The sequence below is a fragment of the Barbatula barbatula genome (assembly GCF_947034865.1).
Source record: "Barbatula barbatula genome assembly, chromosome: 4".
NCBI lineage: Eukaryota > Metazoa > Chordata > Actinopteri > Cypriniformes > Nemacheilidae > Barbatula > Barbatula barbatula.
This window is the reverse complement of record NC_136768.1, coordinates 6,049,565-6,074,056: the sequence shown is the minus strand read 5'-3', so window position 1 is coordinate 6,074,056 and position 24,492 is coordinate 6,049,565. Positions and strand designations below refer to the sequence as shown.

Here is a 24,492-nt window from a genome sequence, read left to right as displayed (position 1 = left end):
TGCACACAACACTGTAATGATGAGATCACTAGTATCATGTTAGCAGATTCATTTACATCTAACATTATCAGATCTTGAAATTTCGTTCAACACTACATTGATGGGAGTAAAAAGCTTAATTTGAGGTCATATACCCGGAAGTGACGTTAGAATACTTTGATAGCAAGTCAGCTGGCTTTTGGTGCTGCTGTGCCTTTAAGAAGCACAGCATCGGTAGCACGTGTAGCGGAAGTGAACACGAAACGCGGGTGAGTAAAAGCTGTACAGCTCGAAGTTCTGTTTTGATTTGATTTATCTACAGTTAATATGCTTTTGTAAGTAGAATTAAACGCGCATTGTAGTTCACGGTGTGCGAGCAGCAACTCGTTTGCAGTAGCCGAAATAATTCAAAGGGCTATCAAGTACCAAAATCGCATTTTTCGTCTAGAATATAAAATGGAGTGGGATACTCTTCTGTTCTTTATATCGGACCATGAAGGTTTCCATGGGACTATTAAAACTTCCCCCAAGGACTTTGAGGTTACGGAGATAGACACTTATGGACAACTTGTTACGAATCCTAATATTCAGGGAACACTGACACAAACAGTACATCAAGGAACGATCAAAGTCGTTAAATCAAAACAAACTACACCAGATGAAATTGACATTTCGAATCAGGAATGCTTTAATTTAAATGTTATTCTTAATCCATCCGTGAACAAAGAGTTAGAACGCTTTACTAATCAAATAAGAACGAAAACCAGCCAATGTAAAGGCGAACAGCAAAACGTGGAGTTGTCGTTGGGCACTTTTGCTGATAAGAACCTCAGAGCCGTCGTTCACAGAGCAGTACGACAAACCTTCCCCTTCCTTCAGACCGTGACCAACCAATCGGAGATTCGGGTTCGAGAGGACCAAGATTTCAAGGAGCTCTCAAAGTTGTCCTCTGAAGGAGAATCTGAGGAGTTCTTCAGGTTCATCGACGCCAAAGTACCTGGTTCTGCATTCACTTTTTTGCCTGATGATAGCAAGGAGCACCGGACTTCAGTTCACCATTTTGTCAGCAGGCGTTTTGGGAAGCTTGTTGAAACCAAGAGCTTTACAGACCAGAATCAAACCTCCATTACCGTGAGGCTGAGGGATAAGGGCAAGCAACCCAAGAAGAGAGCGATGGACTGTCAAGAGGAAGAGGTGACGTTATACACAGGTAAGCCAAGATCAATCATAATTGTCACTTAAATCTTGTATGCAAATCTGCCTAAGTGTGATTGTCCTCAGCTTTCACACTGCAAAAAGAGAACCTGGAGACCTTGGAGGCCATCAGCTACATGGCCGTGGTGCTCGGCGTGCTTCCGTCCGATTTTACCTATGTAGGAATCAAAGACAAGAAAGCAGTCACTTACCAGTCCATGGTGGTGAAAAAGATCTCTCCAGAACAGTAAATACAAAGCATACAGATCATTTCAGTTAACCATGCTGTAAGATTTGTTGTGGACCATGTGCAAACATATATTGGCAGGTTGTTGGAAAAGGCTGCGGAGTTTGAGAGGAGGGGAATGAAGATCTCACATATCCAGCCCGTCTGTGAACCCCTCAAGCTTGGTAGACTGCAGGGAAATCACTTTGAACTTGTTATACGAGACCTGAAACCTCACGAGAAACATGAACTTGCCACGTTAGAAGATCTCATACAAGAAGCAGTGGAAAATGTAAAGGTAAATATTGGTTTTATTAACCAGCGTTCACTATAAGTTACACGGTTATACTTCATTTAATAATTTTTATAGAACAGTGGTTTCGTGAATTACTACGGACCCCAGCGATTTGGCAGTGGAACATATGTCCAAGCAGACCAAATCGGGCTCGCACTTCTGAAGGAAGAAATGGTACAACTTACAGAGGCATTTCATGTGTACAGATGGATCACTTTTGTTCGAAAACACTAAATCTGTGTATGTTTGAACAGGATACTTCTGTTAAGCTGTTTTTCACCCCAGAGGATGGTGACAGCCTCCAAAACAAGGCAAAGCAGCATTTTCTACTGACAGGTTTGCGCATTGTATTTTAGATGTATTTAGAAATGACCAAGTACATCTTTAATGTTGGTGATTTTAGTTAAAAGTATAAATAAACCATCACAAGATTTATCTATTTACACACTTTTTATATACAACCATAAACTGGAATTAAATAACATTTCCTGTAATCTGTCTTTCCTGACCACTATCACTTTTGCATCCCTCAGGAAATGCAAAGGAGAGCTTGGCACTGATGCCAGCTTACAAAGCCCGAGAGCGACTCATGCTCCGCGCACTCCATCGGTACGGGAGCGGACGTGAAGGATGCATACGTGGCTGGCTCAGTTTGCCCCATGCCATGAGGCTCTTCTACTTGCATTCTTACTGCAGCAGAGTCTGGAACGAAGCAGCCGCGTACCGGCTAAAAAAACTGGGCTTCAAGGCTGTCAAGGGAGATCTGGTGTGGTCTGGATCTGAAAGAGGATGCAAGAACACGACAGAGAATGAACCGAATGCTCCACAGGTTAGACGTTTATTGCAGTACAATGCGTTCATATATCATGACAACTCATCTTTTGTAATGAGGCACTGAAGGGAATACCCATTAAAGGGATATTGCAGCTTTTGTGCCAGCAAAGATGCACAGAGACAGTTCTGCGTTAACAACAACAAACGTTATACATTTAATCCAACTGTACACCAGCGCACCACAACATTAAACATTCTCTTCAGTGTACCGCTCTATAAACATTCTCTTCATTGTACCGCTCTATAAACATTCTCTTCAGTGTACCGCTCTATTAAAGAGTGCACACTTACATTCTCCTTTTGCAAACATAATTTTTTTTCTCTTACACTCTCGCATTCTCCTTTTGCAAACATAATTTTTTTTCTCTTACACTCTCGCATTCTCCTTTTGCAAACATATTTTTTTTTCTCTTACACTCTCGCATTCTCCTTTTGCAAACACAATTTTTTTCTTTTTCACTCTCGCATTCTCCTTTTGCAAACATACATTTTTTTCTCTTCTCCTTTTGCACACAATTTTTTTTTCTCTTACACACTCGCATTCTCCTTTTGCAAACATATATTTTTTTTCTCTTACACTCTCGCATTCTCCTTTTGCAAACATACATTTTTTTTCTCTTCTCCTTTTACAAACATAATTTTTTTTTCTCTTACACACTTACATTCTCCTTTTGCAAACATTTTTTTCTCTTACACACTCGCATTTCTCTTTTGCAAACATAAATTTTATTTTCTCTTCTCCTTTTACAAACATAATTTTTTTTTCTCTTACACACTTACATTCTCCTTTTGCAAACATTTTTTCTCTTACACACTCGCATTTCTCTTTTGCAAACATAAATTTTATTTTCTCTTCTCCTTTTACAAACATAATTTTTTTTCTCTTACACACTCACATTCTCTTTTTGCAAACATTTTTTTCTCTTACACACTCGCATTTCTCTTTTGCAAACATAAATTTTATTTTCTCTTCTTTTACAAACATAATTTTTTTTCTCTTACACACTCACATTCTCTTTTTGTAAACATACATTTTTTTTCTCTTCTCCTTTTACAAACATAATTTTTTTTTCTCTTACACACTTACATTCTCCTTTTGCAAACATAAATTTTTTCTCTTACACACTTGCATTATCCTTTCGCACACAATTTTTTCCTCTCACACTCACACATTGTCCTTTGTGTGACCGTAGAAATGTATGTATGTGAATGCACTCGCATTCTTCTTTTCCATTCATATATTTTTCCACTTGCATGCCTACACATGTATTGACTTAAAATAGTTATCAAACAATCAGATCTGTCATTCTCTCTAAAGACCGGTTGAGGCACCACAGTAGCACTCTTGCGTCGACTTGGTAAAACTAGAACAACGTAGTCCTGGGCTTATAACGGCCAAACCCCTCCCATTTTCGGGGCCATTGTGCTGTTGCACCTGACGTAACAAGATAAATCTTTACATAGATTTATAATTAGCCTGTAGCATGTTTACACAATCCGCATCCGTAAACACATTTTAACTTATTGGACATATATCGGTTCATTGAACTGTTAAACTATAAAACTTACTCATATTGCCTATTGCCACTCATATCCCCACAATGTGCTTGTTGTTTTCCTTCTGGAAAGCATTTTTCTTCACTACCACATAGCAGCTGTACTGCCACTAACTTTGGAACCAGCGCCCTCTAGCGGACTGAAAAAACAACAGTATGTTAACAGCTCCAACACACTCCCCGTCTGGCATTTATTTAAATGCCAAAATAACATGACTACAGAAACTTGTCCTTTGGGGACAGAAGAAGGATACAGTCCGAAATGGGTCTGAAGAAATGTGATAAGACTGCAAAAACTGTCACCTTGACCTTCAACTTTCTTACCACACCGTCCTTACTTGGGAGAGTTTTTGTGACGATTCCCATTGGCCATTCATTCCTTTTAAGCTACTTCTCTTTTAGATGTATGATATCACCTTTCTTTAAGGTTGGTTGTTGCATTGCCACTTCTGACGACTTTGGAGTAGGTTAAGGTACTCTTTCTGCCATCTAGCCCAAAAGTTCTCAGCAAGGACTTGAACTCTTTTCCACTGATGTCTATACATGTCAGCTTTGGAGAGGTCCCTAGGTGGATTTGGGATTGCTTTGGCTTTCTGGGTAAGTAGAGTCATGGGTTTCAAGATTAAAGGAGCTTCAGGATCTGAACAAACTGGTACCAGTGGCCTTGCATTCACAATTGCTGTGACTTCAGCCATTAATGTTGTCAGGACCTCATGAGTCGGTCTTGGATTTCCTGCTTGCAGGAGCATTGAGTCCAGGATGCACTGTGCGATCCCTATCATACGCTCCCATGTGGGATGAGTGAGGAGGATTGAACACCCAAGAGCATCTCTGCTCACATAAATAGTAATTTGCGCTGGTCTCACCAGACTTTGGAGGACTCCGCTTTAATGCCTTTGCACCAACAAAATTGCTTCCGCAATTTGACCTTAACTGTTCGGCTGGGCCTCTGATGGTACGGAATCTACGAAGAGCATTAATGAAACTTGAGGAGCTCATAGCTTCAATAATTTCAATATGGATGGCTCTTTTAGACATGCAAGTAAACAAGACTGCCCATCTCTTACTGTTAGCTTGACCGCCTCTCGTGTGTCGCGTTGTAACTTCCCATGGTCGAACACATCTAGGCCAACATTAGAAAATGGGGGGGCAGTCTTTAAACGTTCAGCGTTTGCCATGATTTTGCATTCTGTTCTACCTCGAATCTTTCTGCAGATCACACATTTGTGGAGGATGCTGCTGTGGATCTCTTACACCCACAAACCATAAGCCGCTTGCCCTCACAGCTCCCTCAGTGAAGTGCCTTCCTTGACGCTTTACGGCTTCACGGTGGTGGCGAATGAGTAGTGTGGCAATGTGATGTCTTCCTGGACCAAGAAGAGGATTGGTTTCGTGATTCAACAGCTTTGATTCTGACAAGTGTCCTCCTACACGAACTAGATCTTTGTCATCGATGATTGGATTAAGCTTGTAAAGGGAACTATCACGTGGTAGGTTTTGTTTTGATGCATTTAATTTCTTAAGATGTATTAAGCCTGAGTCAAGGCTTCATCTGTTAGGCTTGCTTTGCAGAGTTGCCAACCCTTACGGCGGTTTTTCTCTTTGCTTCTAAAACTCTGTGAGATGTGGCGCAGGTAGACCATTGCTTTGACGAGGGAGTTCCACTTTGAAAACAGTTTGAAGCGTGACGAACCTAAGCTATCTGGAGTAGCTCTTGTCACAAGCACTGTAACATTGTCTTATTTCAACATCTGACTCTGGGTCAATAAGTCTAAAGGGACCTTTTACGAAGGACGGAGTGTCTTGAGATCGAGAAGGAATGTTGGTCCAGAGAACCATGTGGTACCGGCGATCTTCTCTGCTGCCAGAGACCGTGAGCCATGATCTGCAGGATCGTGCTCCGTGGAAACATACTTCCACTGGTCAGGAAGATTGCTTTATTCTCAGCACCCGATTGTTCACATACACATGGAATCTCCTGTGTTGGTTGTGTATGTATCCCAACACTTCTTTGCTGTGGAAATGTCAGAGCTTCTTACTGAAGAACTAAAAAGGTAAAGATTGACAGGACCACATTTTACACTGACAGCAATCACCGCAGCGCAGAGCTCCAATCTGGGAATTGTAAACTCGGGCAAGGCAAAGCTGGCACCTAAGCCAATGACGAACCCGACCTCTTCATGTCCATCTTTGTGAGTAACCTTCATGTAGGCTACTGCTGCTATAGCTTTTACTGATGCATCTGAGAACACAGTTCAATAAAAGTGGCTTGTGAAATGGAGAATGTAACATACGTACGTGGGACGTGCAATGACTTGAGGTTCTGTAATGAGTCGTGCCATCTTCGCCAATCATTATACATGTTTTGTGGCAAGGGCTGTCCCACTCAAGGTTGCTGCTGGACAGCTCTCTGAGAAGAAGTCTGCCTTTTATAGTTACTGGTACAATCAGTCGAAGAGGATCAAACAAGCTGTTAACTATGGAGAGTACCCCACGGCGAGTAAAAGGCTTCTGCTCTTGTGAAACATCAAATGTGAAAGTGTCAGATGTGATGTTCCAACTTACACCTAAACTTTGTTGTACTGGTGGCTTATCTGTTGAAAGATCAAGATCTTTGGCTTCTGGGGAGAAAGCTTTAACCACTTCCATCTTGTCTAATCTACGTCTCCATAAAATAGTCTCCAACAAGGCAAGCACTTTTGGGCTCTCTGTAGGACGTCAATAGCCTCAGCTTCCGTTGGAAAAGACTTCAATGCATTATCCACGTAGAAGTCATACTCTACGAAGTTCCGTGCGTCTGTTCCATATTCAGCTTCTGCTGCCATCCTCATCCCATAGATAGCTACTGCTGGTGACGGACTGTTACCAAAGACGTGTACTTTCATCCTGTAATCTACTACGTCCTTGCTCAGGTTGTTGTCCTCATACCAGAGGAAGCGAAGGTAATCCCGGTGCTGTTCTGAAACAACAAAGCAATAAAACATCTGCTCAATGTCAGCTGTGATGGCAACAAGGTCTTTTCTGAAGTGGAGTAGCACACCCACAAGATTATTATTTAGGTCAGGCCCTGACAGCAGTACATCGTTAAGGGGCGCTGGAATCAAACACCACGTGAATCTTCCCAGGCTTTTGTGGGTGATAGACCTCAAAGAGGGGCGATACCAACACTCTTTCTTCATTACGCGGTGGTGCAAGCTCTGCATGTTTATTATCGAGCATTTTCTGCATTAACTCCGTGAAGTGTGCCTTCATGTCTGGCTTGTCGAGCATCCTTCGCTGATGTCAGGGAGTAGGTGTCTGGGGATTGCTAGAGTGATTGTCCTCCTTAGTGCGGCAAAATACATTTACTCATAGTTTCAGCAGTGGACTTTGTACGCAAGTTTGAAAACAGTGGATTCGAAGTATCTCTTGTCTGGTTCAGACTGAAGTCGTCTTTTACACTGAAGCGGCGGTCACAGGGGGTAAGGTAGTCCGTTTTCCAACACATGGGTTTTAGAACACTGACTTCGTTCGGCTCGTGAGCACGGCCAAGACATACGTCACCAACAATTACCCAGCCTAGGTCAAACTTGTGTGCAAATGGGTCATTGTGTCTGCCACAGATTTGCTTTCTCAAAGAATGTTTCTGCCTATCAGCAGCAGTATGTCAGCTTCTGGGTCGAGGGCGGTATGTCAGTGGCTATTGCGCTCAAATGAGGGTGATGTAAAGCAACTTCAGCAGTAGGAATTTCTTCCCTGTTGTTAGGGATTGCATTGCATTCTACAAGCGAGGGAAGAGGAAAACGCGCCTTTCCATCAAATGACATAACATAGTCACAATCTCTTCTACCAGTCGCCTGTATTACACCAGCACAGGTTATTAGCGTGTATGGTGAAGTTGTGCTTTGTATATTGAATATGTCAAAAAACTGTGATTGGTTACTTTGATCATCAATTATAGCATACATCTTTCTGACGTTGTGTGGCTGACCCTTTGGGTAAACTTGCACTAAGCAGATCTTGGAACAGGATTTACCCCTTGATTTTATTTCCACATACCTCTGTGCATGTGGCTGTGACGTCTGAGTCCTGCACGTTTGCTTGCTCCCTGCCATGCTCTTTAGGAAATAAATGGGACTTAAACATCGGCGGTGCTGTACCTGGGTGTAGAGCTGCCAAGTGTTTCTCACTGTTGCACTCTTCACACCTGATTGTTGTTACAATCCCTCGCTTGGTGGTCGGTGGAAGCAAGGCAGCGATAGCAGATGTTTTTGTCTTTATGCTTCTTGAGGACAGGAAGAAGTTGCTCAGTTCTTAAACCTCTGCACCGTTTTAGTGGATGGGGTATGGGACACTGTCTTTTAATGTCCTCGACTGACCCTCTTGTCTTTATTCCTTCCGACACTTCAATCTTGTTAACTGTTACTGATGGTTTTTCCTTTCTATAAATCACTGTAGAATTGATAGGTGAGAGGTAAGTTGTGGTGAAGCTTGGGTCATTCCGTGCTTTTGCCTGGCTTTTCACAAACACCACAAAAAATGAGAAGGGTGGTAAGCTAACGTTGTGGTCTTTAAACTTTTACCCCACCATGGTCCATTTTTCTTAAAGATGAAAAGGCAGCTTCTCCACAATTGGACTTACTCCTCTGGCTGTATCAAGGTAACTTAAACCAGGTAAATATCCATCTAGCTTTGCTGCTTCTATTTCACATAAGATCTGACAGATCACGAAGCTTGTGAGGTTCTTTGCCAGAGAGCTTTGGGAACGTTTGCGTTCTTAAAAACGAGTTTTCTATAGCTTCAGCTGAGCCATAGCATTACTCCAACCTTGTCCATATCATGTTCAGACCAGCAGGTGGGCACTTTATGCAGACTGCTTTTAGCCTCTTAGCGTGATCAGAAGACCTTGGGCCCAACCACTTAATCAAGAGATTAATTTCTTCACTAGACCTAGAGCTTAGCTGGAAAGCAACATTTCAAAGTACCATCAAAGATAACTCTCTGGCCTGTCGTCAAACTTAACTAGTCCTCCAGTTACTAGTTGACTCTTTGCTCAAAACCTTGCAAGATCACTGATTGTACTGTCAGCATTACATGGCCTTTTGGTCCGACCAGACTCTACACAAGTTTAACACGTGGGATCGTAAAATGTAAATGGCCGAGCTTTCACCTATCTGGACTGACCAGGGCACATTCCGACACTCTCCCTGAGCTTCAAAGGCATTCTTGGGGGGGGGTCCCGAATGTGTCCTAAGGTGACAAAAGCCATGTGGCGCCAGGAACAAAGAGAGATTCAAATTCTACCAAAGAATGTCTCTCTCGCCACCTAAGAAAGGCTTAGTGTAAATAAATGTATCTCTACCGTTTATGTTTGTTCCCATGGTATGCTAACCTAACCATAATATCAAAGGCATAGGTGTTACACCGTAACTAGGTGACGCCCTCAGCGTTAAAACATCTGTGCACTGAAGGAACAGCAACGAGCGCATTTTCTTCTATCTCTCGAGACCTTTTTTCCGGCAGTTTGCTTCGGCTAAGTTCGCGCTTCCTTTCTCGGGGAGAATCCAACGGACTCGCCGCTCGCTTTAAACGCATCAGGACTTCCATCAGCGCAAACCAGAACTTGTCCCAACACATCTATAAGCCAATGCAAGTATCTCATCTGTTTATAAATAGCTGCACGTAAGCTTTGCCCCTTTTAATAAGGAGATTGTCTGTGATGGTTTATGCAGATGTGAATTGATGATTTAATACTGCTACTCTTACTTTGTCTATTACTTTCATTCTTTACTACTTTTACGTTTAATGTGTGTTTGTCTAAGTGTTCATCATTGTGTAGTTAGCTGGTTTGTTTACCCGTTTATATAATCAATAAACCCCAATTTGTATGCCACGCTAGAATTGTTTCTGTGTTATTGATCGCATCTTAATCGTCACTTTAAACTGCTTGATTTCGTTACAAATTTGAAGGGGTACTGTATTACAGTAAGAGTTGTTTTCCACGGCCAGGAAGGTGATATTCCTTAGTTAATAGATGGTGGACTGATCACTCGGTGGACGATTGTATTTAGTCGTCGCTATTATTGATTCTGCTGCTTCAGATAAAGTGTAGAAGATGGGTATGGTTAATCACCGTTAATTATACATATCTTACTGTGGTTAACTTCATAGTTTCCCGAGATGCACTACACTTGTATTCTGTTGTGGTTGTAACAAGAAGTGAGAGGGTTTTCTTCACTACTGCATAGCGGCTGTACTGCCTATTATAACTATGGAAATAGCGCCCTCTAGCGGACAGAAAAAACAACAGTATGTTAACAGCTCCAACACGGTGTGCACCCACTTCCCCCAACAGCGCTAACGGAGAAAAGGAGGGTAGCGGTTAATGAATACGGTAAGTAACTGTGCGTATAAATGTAGGCGTGTTAGTGCTGCTTCCCCAGCGGTGGTATACAAAGTGAGTTTATTACATCACCTTCCCCCTCTCCTAGCCGCATGCTGGCCGGGAACCTGGACAAGTAGTCGGCTACCACGTTGAGCCTCCCTGGACGATGCTTAATCCGTGTCGCTCTGGCATTGTGGTCCCTAATGGACTGAATCCAGGTCAGTGCTCTGTCTCAAAGTCATGAGATGGACAACTGGCCTCTCCTCTCCCGGGTTTCCTTGAGCCATAACAGCTCCTATTCCTAATGCGGATGCGTCCACATGCACCAGGAATCTTGCCGCGAAGTCGGGACTCTGAAGGAGAGGATGTCTTCCAGTCCGGTCCTACAGTGTTGTGAAGGCTGTCTCACAGTCATCGGTCCAGGGAATCGGGTTTGTTACGGTCTTGGACAAGAGGTTTGTCAGGGGAGCTGCGATGGAGGCGAAGTTTGGTACCAACCCACCAGTCCCAAGAACGATCTCATCTCCTTCTTGGTCTTTGGCTGTGGGCTTCTTTTTAATGCTTCCACATTATCAATCTGTGGCCTTAACTGTCCATTGCCGAGATGATACCCCGGATAATTGGTCTCTTGTCTTGCCTACTCACATTTCGAAACGTTAAGTGTTAATCCTGCCTTTTCTATCCTCTTTAGGATCTCTTTTAGGTGTTGATGCTCTGGCCAAGAGTTGCTGTATATCACTACATCATCCAGGTAAGCCGCAGACCAGCCTTGAAGGACACGGTCCATCAGTCTCTGAAAGGTGGCCGGTGCTCAATCAAGGCCAAACGGAAGGACTGTGAATTTGTACAACCCTAATGGTGTTTGGAATGCTGTGTACGGTCTGAACTCAGCCAGTATCCCTTACACAGGTCTAGTGTTGTGATAAACTGCGCTCTTCCAATATTTTCCAGCAGATCATCTATCCTCTGCATCAGATACATATTAAATTTTGATTGGGCATTGATCTTGCGGAAGTCACGTAGGGGTCCGTCTTTCTTGGGGACGATTACCATCGGACTGCTCCATTCGATCACTCGCAGCTCCTTCATAACTTCTTCCCTTAAGGGTTCTCCCAGCCATCGGTAGGGCCGTTAACGTGATTGTGTTGGGTCGGACAGGTGGATAGTATGGTGGATCAGCTCATGTCGTCCAGGTCTCTGACAGAATAGAGTGGGAAACTGATTCAATTGGTGCTGCAGCCTTTCCCTCGGGGTCCTCTAGGTGTGTTAGGTTCACTACCAACGGCTGTCTCTTCACATCCTCTGAATCCTCTTCCACCTTCCTCACCAATAGTGATGTCTCTGTTCCCATACCGTGCGGCTCCATTCGTTCAGTAGGTTCACATGGTAGGTTTGCCTCGTCCTGCCCTTGTCAGGATGATGGACTTCATAAGTCACTGGCCCCATCTTGCGAGCCACAGTATATGGTCCTTGCCACTTGGTTAAAAGCTTCTCTGTTGATGTTGGTAAAAGTAGCAACACTTTCTGCCCAGGCTGAAACTGTCGTAGCCTGGCATGTTGGTCGTACCACTTTTTTCTGTGCTCGTTGCTTTTCCATTAATTTCTCTTTAGCCTGTTCTCGGTACTGCTCCAGCCGATCTCTCAGCTCCAGTACATACTGTACTATCCCCTTCTTTGTTTCAGGTTTCTCCCAGCTTTCCTTTAACAGGTCCAAGGGTCCTTGTACCTGCCATCCATACAGGAGTTCAAAGGGTGAGAAGCCTGTCGATGCTTGAGATACCTCTCTATAGGCGAACAACACAAATGGCAGCGACTTGTCCCAGTCTTTTCCTGTGTCTGCAACGAACTTTCGCAGCATGTTCTCAAGCGTTTGGTTAACCTCTCCACTAGTCCATCTGTCTGTGGATGATATGGAGTTGTCCGTACCACTTTGATTCCCAGTTGGGTGTTCAGCTGCCCCATCAGCCGTGATGTGAAGTTCGTTCCTTGGTCTGTTAGGCTCTCCCCAGGTATTCCGAATCGAGAGAAGAGGTGGATCAGTGCCTGGATGATCTTGGGTGTGGTAATTGATCGCAGTGGAATTGCCTCAGGATACCTTGTGGCATTGTCGCTGATCACCAGGATAAAGCGATGTCCAGCACGACTTTTCTCCAGTGGTCCCACAATATCCATTGCGATCCGCCAAAAGGGTGTTGGGGTGTTGAGATCACAGGGAGAGGTTGTAGGGGGGCACTACCCTGCTGGGACACAGCACTCGTCTTTTGACATATGGGACGTGTTACAGTGTGTTTTAACATCAGTGTATAGTGTGGGCCAATAAAACCTTGAACTAATGCGTGTGTATGTTTTCTGCTGACCCAGGTGGCCAGCCCATGGAACAGAGGACGACAACATAAGGGTTCAAATAACCATGTCACATCATTGGTTTGCATATATAACACACCATTCAACATTACACAGTGTTCCCTGCCCTCCCTTGTCTGATCGTCACGCCCAGTTTTATCAATTAGGTTCTTTAAAGTTTCATCCTCTTTGTAATTTGGCTATGTTCCCTGGGACTTTCCAGCCATCCACTTCCAATCCCTCCACCGAGGTTTCAGAGGCTGGGGTACCCAGGTGCTTCTCTAGCCATCGTTGTCTACGTGGTTTCCTAGTGCTTTTAGTCCCGCCCTGCAGCAGACTATCACTTAAGTCTGGCAGCGGCTGCAGAGCTGCCCTGGCTTGAGCTCTGGTAATTGCAGGACAGGACACATCGACGTGGGTATTCATGACAGTATTTTTTTTATCCTGACTGGCGGGTTGCAAGTTCATATAATACAAGAAAATCTCCTCCCAAAATCATGTCTGCTGGTAAATTGTACACTATGGCAACATTTAACAAATACATTTGTTCACCTACCTCCACCATCAATTCAGTTCGGGGATATCTCTTTACATCCCCATGCACACACTGCACTGAGGTAGTGTTCACATAGTTCACATTAATTATCCAGCATGATTTTATCATTGACAGAGAACTGCCAGTGTCCAACAATGCCCTTAGAGCATGTCCGTTCACAGTCACATCATGTGTTGACCCCTTCCCCTACATAGTCAAAATCACAGTCCTCGTCTCTAGGTACATAACAAAACCCTGTGAGCTTTGCTTTGCGAACCGGACACACAGCTGCCTTTCCTGGCTGCTGGCAGAAAAGCAAAGCCAATCCTTGGGTGTTGACCTAGTTGCACCAAACGATAGCTCCATTCTTCCTCCGGCCACTTCTTGGTCTTTGCCAGACGCTCGAACCGGTGATAGTTCTCTATCTTCCCCTGATTGGAAGCTCCCTAACTTTGGTCAAGCCCACTGTGTTGTCTCTCTCGCTGGTGTGACCCTCGGGGAGTCCACGATGGAGGTTGGTCTGTGTCGAGTGGATACCCTTGGTGCTGGTGTCTGTAATTCCATATGGATACTTCCCCATCCGGCGAGGTCTCAGCAGGAAGAGTCGACTGCAAAATGGACTCACAAAGCCCTCGGAGCTCCAGCATATATCGCTCCTCTCTCTGTTCTTGAGAGTCGAGAAATCAACGCATCGGGAGGATTTGTGAATCCAATCTTAACACAAATGATGGCACACTCGCAGAAACACTTCCTTGTAAGGTGGTATTTATTTACAGTGCCAAAAAGTAATCCACAGTGTCTGGATTTTTTTGGTAACCGGGACACTAAATCTATACAAAGTATCAAATGGAATCATAAGAGGTGGAAAATTTCTTCCACCAATGAGTATCAAACAATCAGATAGTCATTCTCTCTAAAGACCGGTTGAGGCACCACAGTAGCACTCTTGTGTCGACTTTGTAAAACCAGAACAACTCCGATTTGGGTGTTTTCCTGGGCTTATAACGGCCAAACCCCTCCCCTTTTCGGGACCATACCATTATCCAGGTAAGTATGTATCTCTGTAATACTAGTACCGCACTTACTAGTATCTCCCACCTTAGCACATAATGACACCATGTACACTCCATATGTATAACAAGTAATAAACATGTCCTCCTTAACATAATACATTGAATCTATAAACTTCATACACAAATATCCACAAAACCCCCAGACACTTAACACAATGATATCACCCCCTCCCGTCCACGCTGGATTGGCGCGACCCAGAAGTGCCATCATTTTCTAACGGCGGTTTTCTCGAGTCGACCGATCGTACTGGAAGACAATCGACTCGCTTGAACTAACAAACATAAGACGAAACAATGACAAAGTGCATGTATGTATGGAAACTGTTACGGAGAGTGGGAAAGTGGAGAGATTGTTTCCATGTGCCATTGGTGTTGTGTGTGCACCCACTTCCCCAACAGCGCTTACAGAGAAAAGGAGCGGTTAATGAATACGGTATGTAACTGCGTGTAAATGTAGGTGTGTTAGTGCTGCTTTCACAGCGGTGGTATACAAAGTGAGTTTATCACACACTCACGTTCTCCTTTTGCAAACATAAATTTTTTCCTCTTATACACTCAGATTTTCATTTTCTCACACATACTTCTGCTCACACACTCACATTCTCCTTTCGCACACTCGCACATTCTCTTTTGCATTCACATACATACATACATACATACATACATACATACATACATACATACATACATACATACATACATACATACATACATACATACATACATACATACATACATACATACATACATACATACATACATACATACATACATACATACATACATACATACATACATACATACATACATACATACATACATACATACATACATACATACATACATACATACATACATACATACATACATACATACATACATACATACATACATACATACATACATACATACATACATACATACATACATACATACATACATACATACATACATACATACATACATACATACATACATACATACATACATACATACATACATACATACATACATACATACATACATACATACATACATACATACATACATACATACATACATACATACATACATACATACATACATACATACATACATACATACATACATACATACATACATACATACATACATACATACATACATACATACATACATACATACATACATACATACATACATACATACATACATACTCGCACACACTCAAATTCTTTTGCATTAACACACACACACATCTTTTCTCACACACTGACATTTTCCTTTCGCGCGCATACATTTCTACTGTCACACACTCACACATTCTCCTTTGCATTCACATACAAACATTTTTTTACTCACACACTCATATTCTCCTTTTGCATTCATATATTTTTTCCTTTTTCTTGCATGCCTACACATATGTATAGACTTTTTGTGGGATGGGGGTATCCATTACTTCCTCTGTAAGTGCTCTTAAACCAGGAAATACATATGTTAGACTTGCTCCGCTTATCCTAACATAAAAAGGATGCTATCCAAAGTCATCCTGTTGTCTTTTCAACTGCATTTTTTTATTTTGTCAGTAAGTGGCAATGAAAATGACATTAGACATTATTTAAATAATGTGCAGGAATGTATTGAACAAATGCAAGAAGGAGCCGAATAATTCGTTCATTTGTTCAAAGCCTTCCGTTTCCATCATACACCTTCCGTTTTCTCTCACTCTACTCTCACACACGCATTCTTCTCTTAAATGCATATATAATATTTTTCAGACACATTTTCTTCTTACATGCGTATATACTTTGAATACGTTTATATAAAATGTATTACTGTACGTGTTAAAGTATATGAGCATGAAAGGAAAGAATATATTAATGGGGTCGTTAAAATATTTGAGTAAAATGTATGTGTGCGAAAGGAGAATGAGTGTGCTAGAATGAAATTTGGCTTGTACGTCCCCTCATGGAGATTTCTAGGACATCATTGACTACCATAGTTGGAAAATTGTTTAATCTTTTTTTGTCCTTTTAAACTAAATTAGATTAGAAAGAATTTAGGAAAGTAAAGCGTTCTAGGGCACCTTTGACTACCATTTTAATGTTCTACTGTGGTAGTCAATGATTTCCCATGAAGTCAGTTTTCAAATTTTTACAAGTATCTTTGTGTTCAACAGAACGAAATTGACACAGGTTTGGAACAACTTGAGAGAGAACATGACAGAATTTTTGACAGAAGTGTTGAAACACTTTTCCAACCCTGGTTCTAGAGGTACACCGACAGTGCACATTCAGATGAGGTGATTCAATAAAGCAGGTGTGGATGATTAAGGAATCGCACAACTAAATCTATTAATTCACTTATTTGTAGATTACTTACAGATCTGGGACCCCGTTTCAGAAAGCAGGGTAAGTGCAAACTCTGTGTAAGTTAACCCCAGAAAACGGGATACTCTGGGTTTTCAGTTTCAGAACGCGAGGTATATCAAACCCGCGACCGCGGGGTAAGTCAAGCCCCTTTCAGAAATCGAGGTATCTTATACTTAGAAGGTTATTATGGTTACTCACTCTCTGTGACCCTAACCTGGTCGGGAGCAGGGTTTATTTCACAAACCCGGGGTTTGTTACAATCTCCACCCCTTTTAGAAACGCAAGCGGTGTTATATTTGCCTAAGCAGTTTGTTTTTTCAACCGTTTTCCTTAATCGCGCACAAGTTCGTAACACCGACATTAAAATGGCATGTCCCTTTAATGAGGAAGCTGCATTAATTCGGAGAGAGTTAAATTTACGTCGGGAGAGAATGGTGAAGCGCCGTTTGAATATTTTATCATATCCGGAGGATTTTTTTATTTGAGCGATACCCTTTTTCTTTACAGTGCATTAAATATATCCACAATCTGCTTCATCCTTACATCACAAACCTCACTCGTCGGGGTGGCGCTCTTATATCGGAGCAGATTCTTTGTATGGACTTACGTTTCTTTGCTAATGGTAGCTTTCTATATAACACCGGGGATGCAGAACACGTTAGCAAGGCAACGAAAAGTGTTCATCGCTCTCAAGTACTTTTTATACATTTTTGTTATGTTTCCTGGCCACAAACCTATGAGAGCCAGGAAACAAAAAGAGGAGTTTCATAGGATTGCAGGTGAATGGTTAACGTCATTCTGAATTAGGCTTATCAAATAAATGTTGTCTTGCAGCCACTTCTGGAAGTAAGCTAATAATTAAAATACCCTTTAGGATTTCCCAATGTGATTGGGTGCATAGCGGTCTTACAAACAGGATTTAGAAAAACCAGCCATGATTTTCTCGGTAGAGCGGGTGCAAGCATGGCCAGTTTTCTGTCTTCTATAGCCACTGTGCTCAGTTCTCATATCCTCATACGAAGATTAAAAGCTTTTTGTCAATATGATAATAAAAATAAACTCGCATTTAACCTAAACCAGCGATGATTGTCTTTGAAAACACTTTTCTAGTTCCAAAACGCCAACATCTGTTAATGAGAAAATCACAGAAAATAGCGTTTCTCATTGATACCTGTTTGTTTTTCCACCATAAGATGATTAAGCACAGGTAATATAGTCCCATAAATAGTTATATTAAGTTAACTTGGAGGAAATCGTTTCACCATTTTACAACATGGCCATTCAAATGCTTGAGGTACAGGTAGCATGCAAGCTCATTGGCTGACAAATTTCACAAAGAACCTATCAGATTGCACCTTGATAGATGATTGGCTGACATAATGGCAAAAGATAGCCTATCCGGTTACTCTGTGTAGGTTTAAAGTGATTGGCTGAGAGATTATGCATTGAAAACTTTTAGTGCTGTGCTTTCATGACCGAACTTTAAATCATATGTTTACCTAATTGAAATGATATATTTGTCGTCAGTCAGTATATCATAAATAAAAAAATGCATACGTGTGTGTGTGTGATGTCACAGTCAGTACAAGCGTAATAATTTATTTGTCTGTTCTGCAGGTTCACGTGGTGACCGCTGAAGAGGAGATGGATGATGTTTTCTCATTAGAACAAGTAATGTTAAAAAAAAGTGTCTTCTCTTGTAATAATCTATGTTACAATTATACTGTTCAATAATATCTAGGATATGTTGTGTCTGCTGTTTCTTTAAAGGTGATTCTGCCAATGCCAGGAAATAGTGTCAAGTACCCAGAAAACCTGCTGGGGAAATGGTATGAGGACAGATTGGCCCAGGACGGCTTGGGGTCATGCCGTTTCAGAGTGACTCCCCTTAAACTCAACATCCCGGGTTGTTATCGCCCTCTGCTCGCAAAGCCACAGAACATCACTTACAGCTTTCTGACCGCAGAGGAATCACAGACGACGAGTCATTCAGACGAGCCTTGTGCACCCAGTCTTTCAATAGCATTTGATTTGAATGCTTCCTGTTATGCTACTGTGTGTCTCAGGGAGATTATGAAATGTCATGTTTCATAGCTAATTTATAATGAGGAAAGACTAAATAAGGATTTTTTGTAACGCATCACATTTGATTGAAGGGTTCAGAAATAACTGCCTTTTGTGCCACTTAATGACCACTAGATGGGGGTGATGGATTATTTGAGTCTTCATGCATTTTACACTTACAACAGTGTTACTCGGTCTTTGAGCAGACAGTGCTTCTCCTGAGTCCTGGTTTCTTATTTGAGTGTGTGAGAGCAAAGGATCTTCATCCTCTCACATGAATATGAAGACACTATGGCTCTTGAACTATACAGGTGAGCTTTTGCTACAAATGCGTAAAGCTCTCCTTGCATAATTCATGTTAGGAGATTCCTGTTTTATATACTTTTGTGCTTATGAAAGAGTTTAAGGTTCCATCTGTGAGCATATTAGTAATTTTCTGAGTAGGATGTTTGTCAAGTTCATCTTCAAATTGTATATTTCAATATATATTGCCTTGACTTGTGATAGTTCACCCAAAAATGAAATTTCTGTCAACATTTACTCACCCACTTGTCATGTTAAACCTGTATGACTTTCTATCTTCGAACGCACAAAAAAGACATTTTGAAGAACGTTGTGAACCGAATATTAGGAATAGACATCGCTGAGAAACTAATAATTCAACTAGTAGTATTAGTCGGATCTAGTAACCACTTCTTCATCTGCTCGGTTCACACTTTATTTCTTTGATGGGGATAGTGGAAAGCTGGGTGTGTATATAAAGTTGAGCATTGACAAAGAGAGCCTGAGCCTAAAAGCTACTGAAAAATATCCAAACAAGGCAGGCGGTCCAACGAAGCCAGTGTCTGCGGAGACGAGCAGAAATGAGTTTTAAATGTTGTTTGTCTGATTAAACTCAAACTTTAACTCAATGCTGGACATACGTAAAAAGTATGCAAGCACAATATGATCAAAGAGGTGCACAAAGGTTGCACATGTACACTCTCAAAGAACACTCTTAATAGCCTTTAATAAAACATCTAACCAGATGAGAGGGGAAAAGACTAGTTAATCATATAGATACAATAATTGGAATTAAATGACTCGAGTCTCTGTAATAAATCAATCAAAAATGGACGTGACGTGATATTCAGAACCAGTGTTGTACCTTCAGGATAGCTTGTTCATTACTCTACTAAAACTCTACCTGATAAAACAGTTAATTTAGATGACGAACTATCTTTGGCTGGGGTTTTGTTGTTCACTGGACAAATGTGCTTCGTCAAGTTGTTCGCATATATATTTCCCACTGTAACACATCAAATGCAGCTTATGTGTAAAACTGTTTCTCAACTTAAACCGTTTCGTTGAACTTTCCAGCATTTTTTCTTTGGATTGCATATGGGATCAAACAACCAGTTTTGTTCGTACAAAATGGCAAATTTTAAATCATGAAATAAACAAATGTCTTAACAATGATGTAAAGATAATAATAAACAACAATATTAATCATTGATGTGTAAAGAAGCCCCTCGTAGTGCTATATTACATCAGCCTTTTGCTGGTACTCCATCATGTAGAAATACGTTCTTGTATGTATACAATCTCGTTCACATAGTTTAGCCCCATAAAATGTGGCTTGGCGGTAATGAAGATGGGCCTTGGGCATGGTGTTTCAGGGTTCAAGTCCAGCTTTGGGCGACGTCTTATGTTTCTTATGTGGACCAGGTATGCATACGAAAGGTAAAATTTCTAGGAGAATTGTCACTAGCATGCACTGACGAGTGGCTCGGGGGTAATGAACACTTGCTTTGGGCATGGTGTTTCAGGGTTCAAGGCCTGCTTTGGCACTGTCTAACGTTTCTTATGTGGACCAGGTATGCATAGAAAAGATAAAATTACCAGGAGATTTGTGACAAGCATGCAGTGTCCAGTGGCTCAGCGGTAAGGACCAATACCCCTAGATCAAGAGATCTGGGGTTTGAACCCGGGTGTTGACCTGCATCTGAATGCTGGGGAGTTGAGCTACCAGATGGTGTTGGGTAGGTGGGCTGGAAGGGGGAGGAGAGAGGGGAGGCAGTAGTGGAGCAGGGGAGGCAGGTAGGAGGAGAGAAGCAGGCTAGGAGAGAAGAGGTAGGCAGAGAGAGAGGGCCAGCTAGAGGGGAAGAGAGAAGAGGTAGGCAGAGAGAGAGGGCCGGCTAGAGGGGAGGAGAGGCAGGCAGGCAGAGAGAGAGAGGGCCGGCTAGAGGGGAGGAGAGGCAGAGAGGAGAGGAGAGGCGAGGCAGGCGGAGAGAGAGGGCCGGCTAGAGGAGAGAAGAGGCAGGCAGAGAGAGAGGGCCGGCTAGAGGGGAGGAGAGGCAGGCGGAGAGAGAGGGCCGGCTAGAGGGGAGGAGAGGCAGGTGGAGAAGGAGAGAAGAGGCAGAGAGAGAGGGCCGGTTAGAGGGGGAGGAGAGAGAGAGAAGAGGCAGGTGGAGAGAGAGAGGGCCGGCTGGAGGCGAGGCAGAAAGAGAGAGGGCCGGCTAGAGAAGAGGCAGAGAGAGAGGGCTGGCTGGAGGAGAGAAGAGGCAGGCAGAGAGAGGGCCGGCTAGAGGAGAGAAGAGGCAGAGAGAGAGAGCCGGCGAGAGGAGAGGCAGGTGGAGAAGGAGAGAAGAGGCAGGCAGAGAGAGGGCCGGCTAGAGGAGAGAAGAGGCAGAGAGAGAGAGCCGGCGAGAGGAGAGGCAGGTGGAGAAGGAGAGAAGAGGCAGGCAGAGAGAGAGGGCCGGCTAGAGGAGAGAAGAGGCAGGCAGGCAGAGAGAGAGGGCCGGCTAGAGGGGAGGAGAGGCAGAGAGGAGAGAAGAGGCAGGTGGAGAGAGAGAGGGCCGGTTAGAGAAGAGGAGAGAGGCAGGCGGAGAAGGAGAGGCGAGGCAGGCAGAGAGAGAGGGCCGGCTAGAGAAGAGGCAGGCAGGCAGAGAGAGAGGGCCGGCTAGAGAAGAGGAGAGGTAGAGAAGAGGAGAGGTAGAGAAGAGGAGAGGTAGAGAAGAGGAGAGGTAGAGAAGAGGAGAGGTAGAGAAGAGGAGAGGTAGAGAAGAGGAGAGGTAGAGAAGAGGAGAGGTAGAGAGGAGAGGAGAGGCAGGCAGAGAGGGCCGGCTGGCTGGAGGAGAGAAGAGGCGGGCAGGCGGAGAAGGAGAGGAGAGGCTGCCTCTTCTCTCTCCGCCTACCTCTCCTCTGGCCTTCTCGCTTCGCCTGCCTCTTCTCTCTCCGCCTGCCTCTTCTCTCCTCTAGCCAGCCGGCCCTCTCTTTCTGCCTCGCCTCGCCTCCAGCCGGCCCTCTCTCTGCCTGCCTGCCTCTTCTCTCCTTCTCCGCCTGCCTCTTCTCTCCTTCTCGGCCTGCCTCTCCGCCGGCCTTCTCGCTTCGCCTGCCTGCCTCTTCTCTCCTCTAGCCAGCCGGCCCTCTCTGCCTGCCTCTCCTCTCCTCTCTACCTCTCCTCTTCTCTACCTCTCCTCTTCTCTACCTCTCCTCTTCTCTACCTCTCCTCTTCTCTAGCCGGCCCTCTCTCTCTGCCTGCCTCGCCTCTCCTTCTCCGCCTGCCTCTCTCCTCTTCTCTAACCGGCCCTCTCTCTCTCCACCTGCCTCTTCTCTCCTCTCTGCCTCTCCTCCCCTCTCTGCCTCTCCTCCCCTCTAGCAGGCCCTCTCTCTCTGCCTGCCTCTTCTCTCCTTCTCCACCTGCCTCTCCTCTCCTCTCGCCGGCTCTCTCTCTCTGCCTCTTCTCTCCTCTAGCCGGCCCTCTCTCTGCCTGCCTCTTCTCTCCTCCAGCCAGCCCTCTCTCTCTGCCTCTTCTCTAGCCGGCCCTCTCTCTTTCTGCCTCGCCTCCAGCCGGCCCTCTCTCTCTCCACCTACCTCTTCTCTCTCTCTCTCCTCCCCCTCTAACCGGCCCTCTCTCTCTGCCTCTTCTCTCCTTCTCCGCCTGCCTCTCCGCCAGCCTTCTCGCTTCGCCTGCCTCTCCGCCGGCCTCTTCTCTCCTCTAGCCGGCTCTCTCTCTCTCTCTGCCTGCCTCTTCTCTCCTCCACTCTAGCTCCGCCTGACTCTTCTCTCTCTCCACCTGCCTCTCCTCTAGCCGGCCCTCTATCTCTGCCTCTTCTCTCCTCTAGCCGGCCCTCTCTCTGCCTGCCTGCCTCTTCTCTCCTCCAGCCGGCCCTCTCTCTCTCCACCTGCCTCTCCTCCAGCCGGCCCTCTCTCTCTGCCTCTTCTCTCCTCCAGCCGGCCCTCTCTCTCTGCCTCTTCTCTCCTCCAGCCGGCCCTCTCTCTCTGCCTGCCTCTCCTCTCCTCCAGCCGGCCCTCTCTCTGCCTGCCTCTTCTACCCTCTAGCCGGCCTCTTCTCTCCTTCTCTTCTCTCCTTCTCTTCTCTCCTTCTCTTCTCTCCTTCTCTTCTCTCCTCCCCTCTAGCCGGCCTCTTTCTCTTCTCCTCTTCTCTCCTCCCCTCTAGCCGGCCTCTTTCTCTTCTCCTCTTCTCTCCTCCCCTCTAGCCGGCCTCTTTCTCTTCTCCTCTTCTCTTCTTCTCTCCTCCCCTCTAGCCGGCCTCTTCTCTCCTCTCTCTCTCTCTCTCTCTCTCTCGTCTCTCCTCCCCTCTAGCAGGCCCTCTCCCTCTGCCTGCCCTCTCTCGCCGGCCCTCTCTCTCTGCCTCTTCTCTCCTCTAGCCGGCCCTCTCTCTCTGCACCTGCCTCTCCTCTAGCCGGCCCTCTATCTCTGCCTCTTCTCTCCTCTAGCCGGCCCTCTCTCTCTGCCCGCCCTCACTGTCTGCCCGCCCTCACTGTCTGCCCGCCCTCACTGTCTGCCCGCCCTCACTGTCTGCCCGCCCTCACTGTCTGCCCGCCCTCACTGTCTGCCCGCCCTCACTGTCTGCCCGCCCTCACTGTCTGCCCCTTCTCCTACCTGTCTTCCTGCCTCTTCTCCCTTAGCCGGCCTTCCGCCTGGTTGCCTCTCCTCCCCCTCGCTCCTCCTGTCCTCTCTCTCCACCAACTCCTACCTACCCCTCTCTTGACTCCTCCTCCCTGTTAGATCCTCCTGGCATTCTCCTTCTACCAAGTTTTCTGGATTTCATGTGCAGGACAGCCACCTGGCTTTGAACCCTGAACCTTTTGGTTCAGCGTCGGTGCTCATATCCTCTGAGCCACCAGGTCCTGCACATTTGTGTCGATTCTCCTGGCGTGTTTATCCTCTTTGCTACTAATTGGAACGTATAAGGAATGTGAAACAGTACACACTTTCTAAGGCATGCTGGACTTGAACCATGAATCTTTTGGTGCAGGGTCAGTGCTCACATCCTCTGAGCCACCAGGTCCTACACATTTGTGTCGATTCTCCTGGCGTGTTTATCTTCTTTGCTACTAATTGGAATGTATAAGGAATGTGAAACAGTACACACTTTCTAAGGCATGCTGGACTTGAACCATGAATCTTTTGGTGCAGGGTCAGTGCTCACATCCTCTGAGCCACCAGGTCCTGCACATTTGTGTCGATTCTCCTGGCGTGTTTATCTTCTTTGCTACTAATTGGAACGTATAAGGAATGTGAAACAGTACACACATTCTAAGGCATGCTGGACTTGAACCATGAATCTTTTGGTCCAGGGTCAGTGCTCACATCCTCTGAGCCACCAGGTCCCACACATTTGTGTCGTTTTAGTGGACTTTCACTTTCAAAGCACAAAGATTGAACCCCTG

The 24,492-nt window shown here is 44.5% G+C and overlaps 1 protein-coding gene across 4 annotated transcripts; it reads left to right on the top strand.

Moving 5' to 3' along the window:
• The first annotated feature begins 305 nt into the window (after positions 1-305).
• Positions 306-20,307, top strand: pus7l (pseudouridine synthase 7 like). Of its 4 annotated transcripts, XR_013786587.1 has the most exons (10): positions 306-1,189; positions 1,261-1,420; positions 1,502-1,697; positions 1,770-1,868; positions 1,949-2,030; positions 2,228-2,523; positions 16,558-16,680; positions 16,752-16,789; positions 18,368-18,421; positions 18,521-19,357. XR_013786587.1 is itself a non-coding variant. In XM_079455389.1 (8 exons), exons 1-8 carry the CDS (start codon positions 436-438, stop codon positions 18,842-18,844), a joined length of 1,965 nt encoding a protein of 654 aa, XP_079311515.1. In that variant the 5' UTR covers positions 306-435; the 3' UTR covers positions 18,845-20,307. The 4 variants fall into 4 exon arrangements, 2 of the variants coding, with proteins under 2 accessions (XP_079311515.1, XP_079311516.1); XR_013786588.1 differs by lacking the exon at positions 16,752-16,789 and having other exon boundaries at positions 16,558-16,697; XM_079455389.1 differs by lacking the exons at positions 16,558-16,680; positions 16,752-16,789 and having other exon boundaries at positions 18,521-20,307.
• Positions 20,308-24,492: the final 4,185 nt, after the last annotated feature.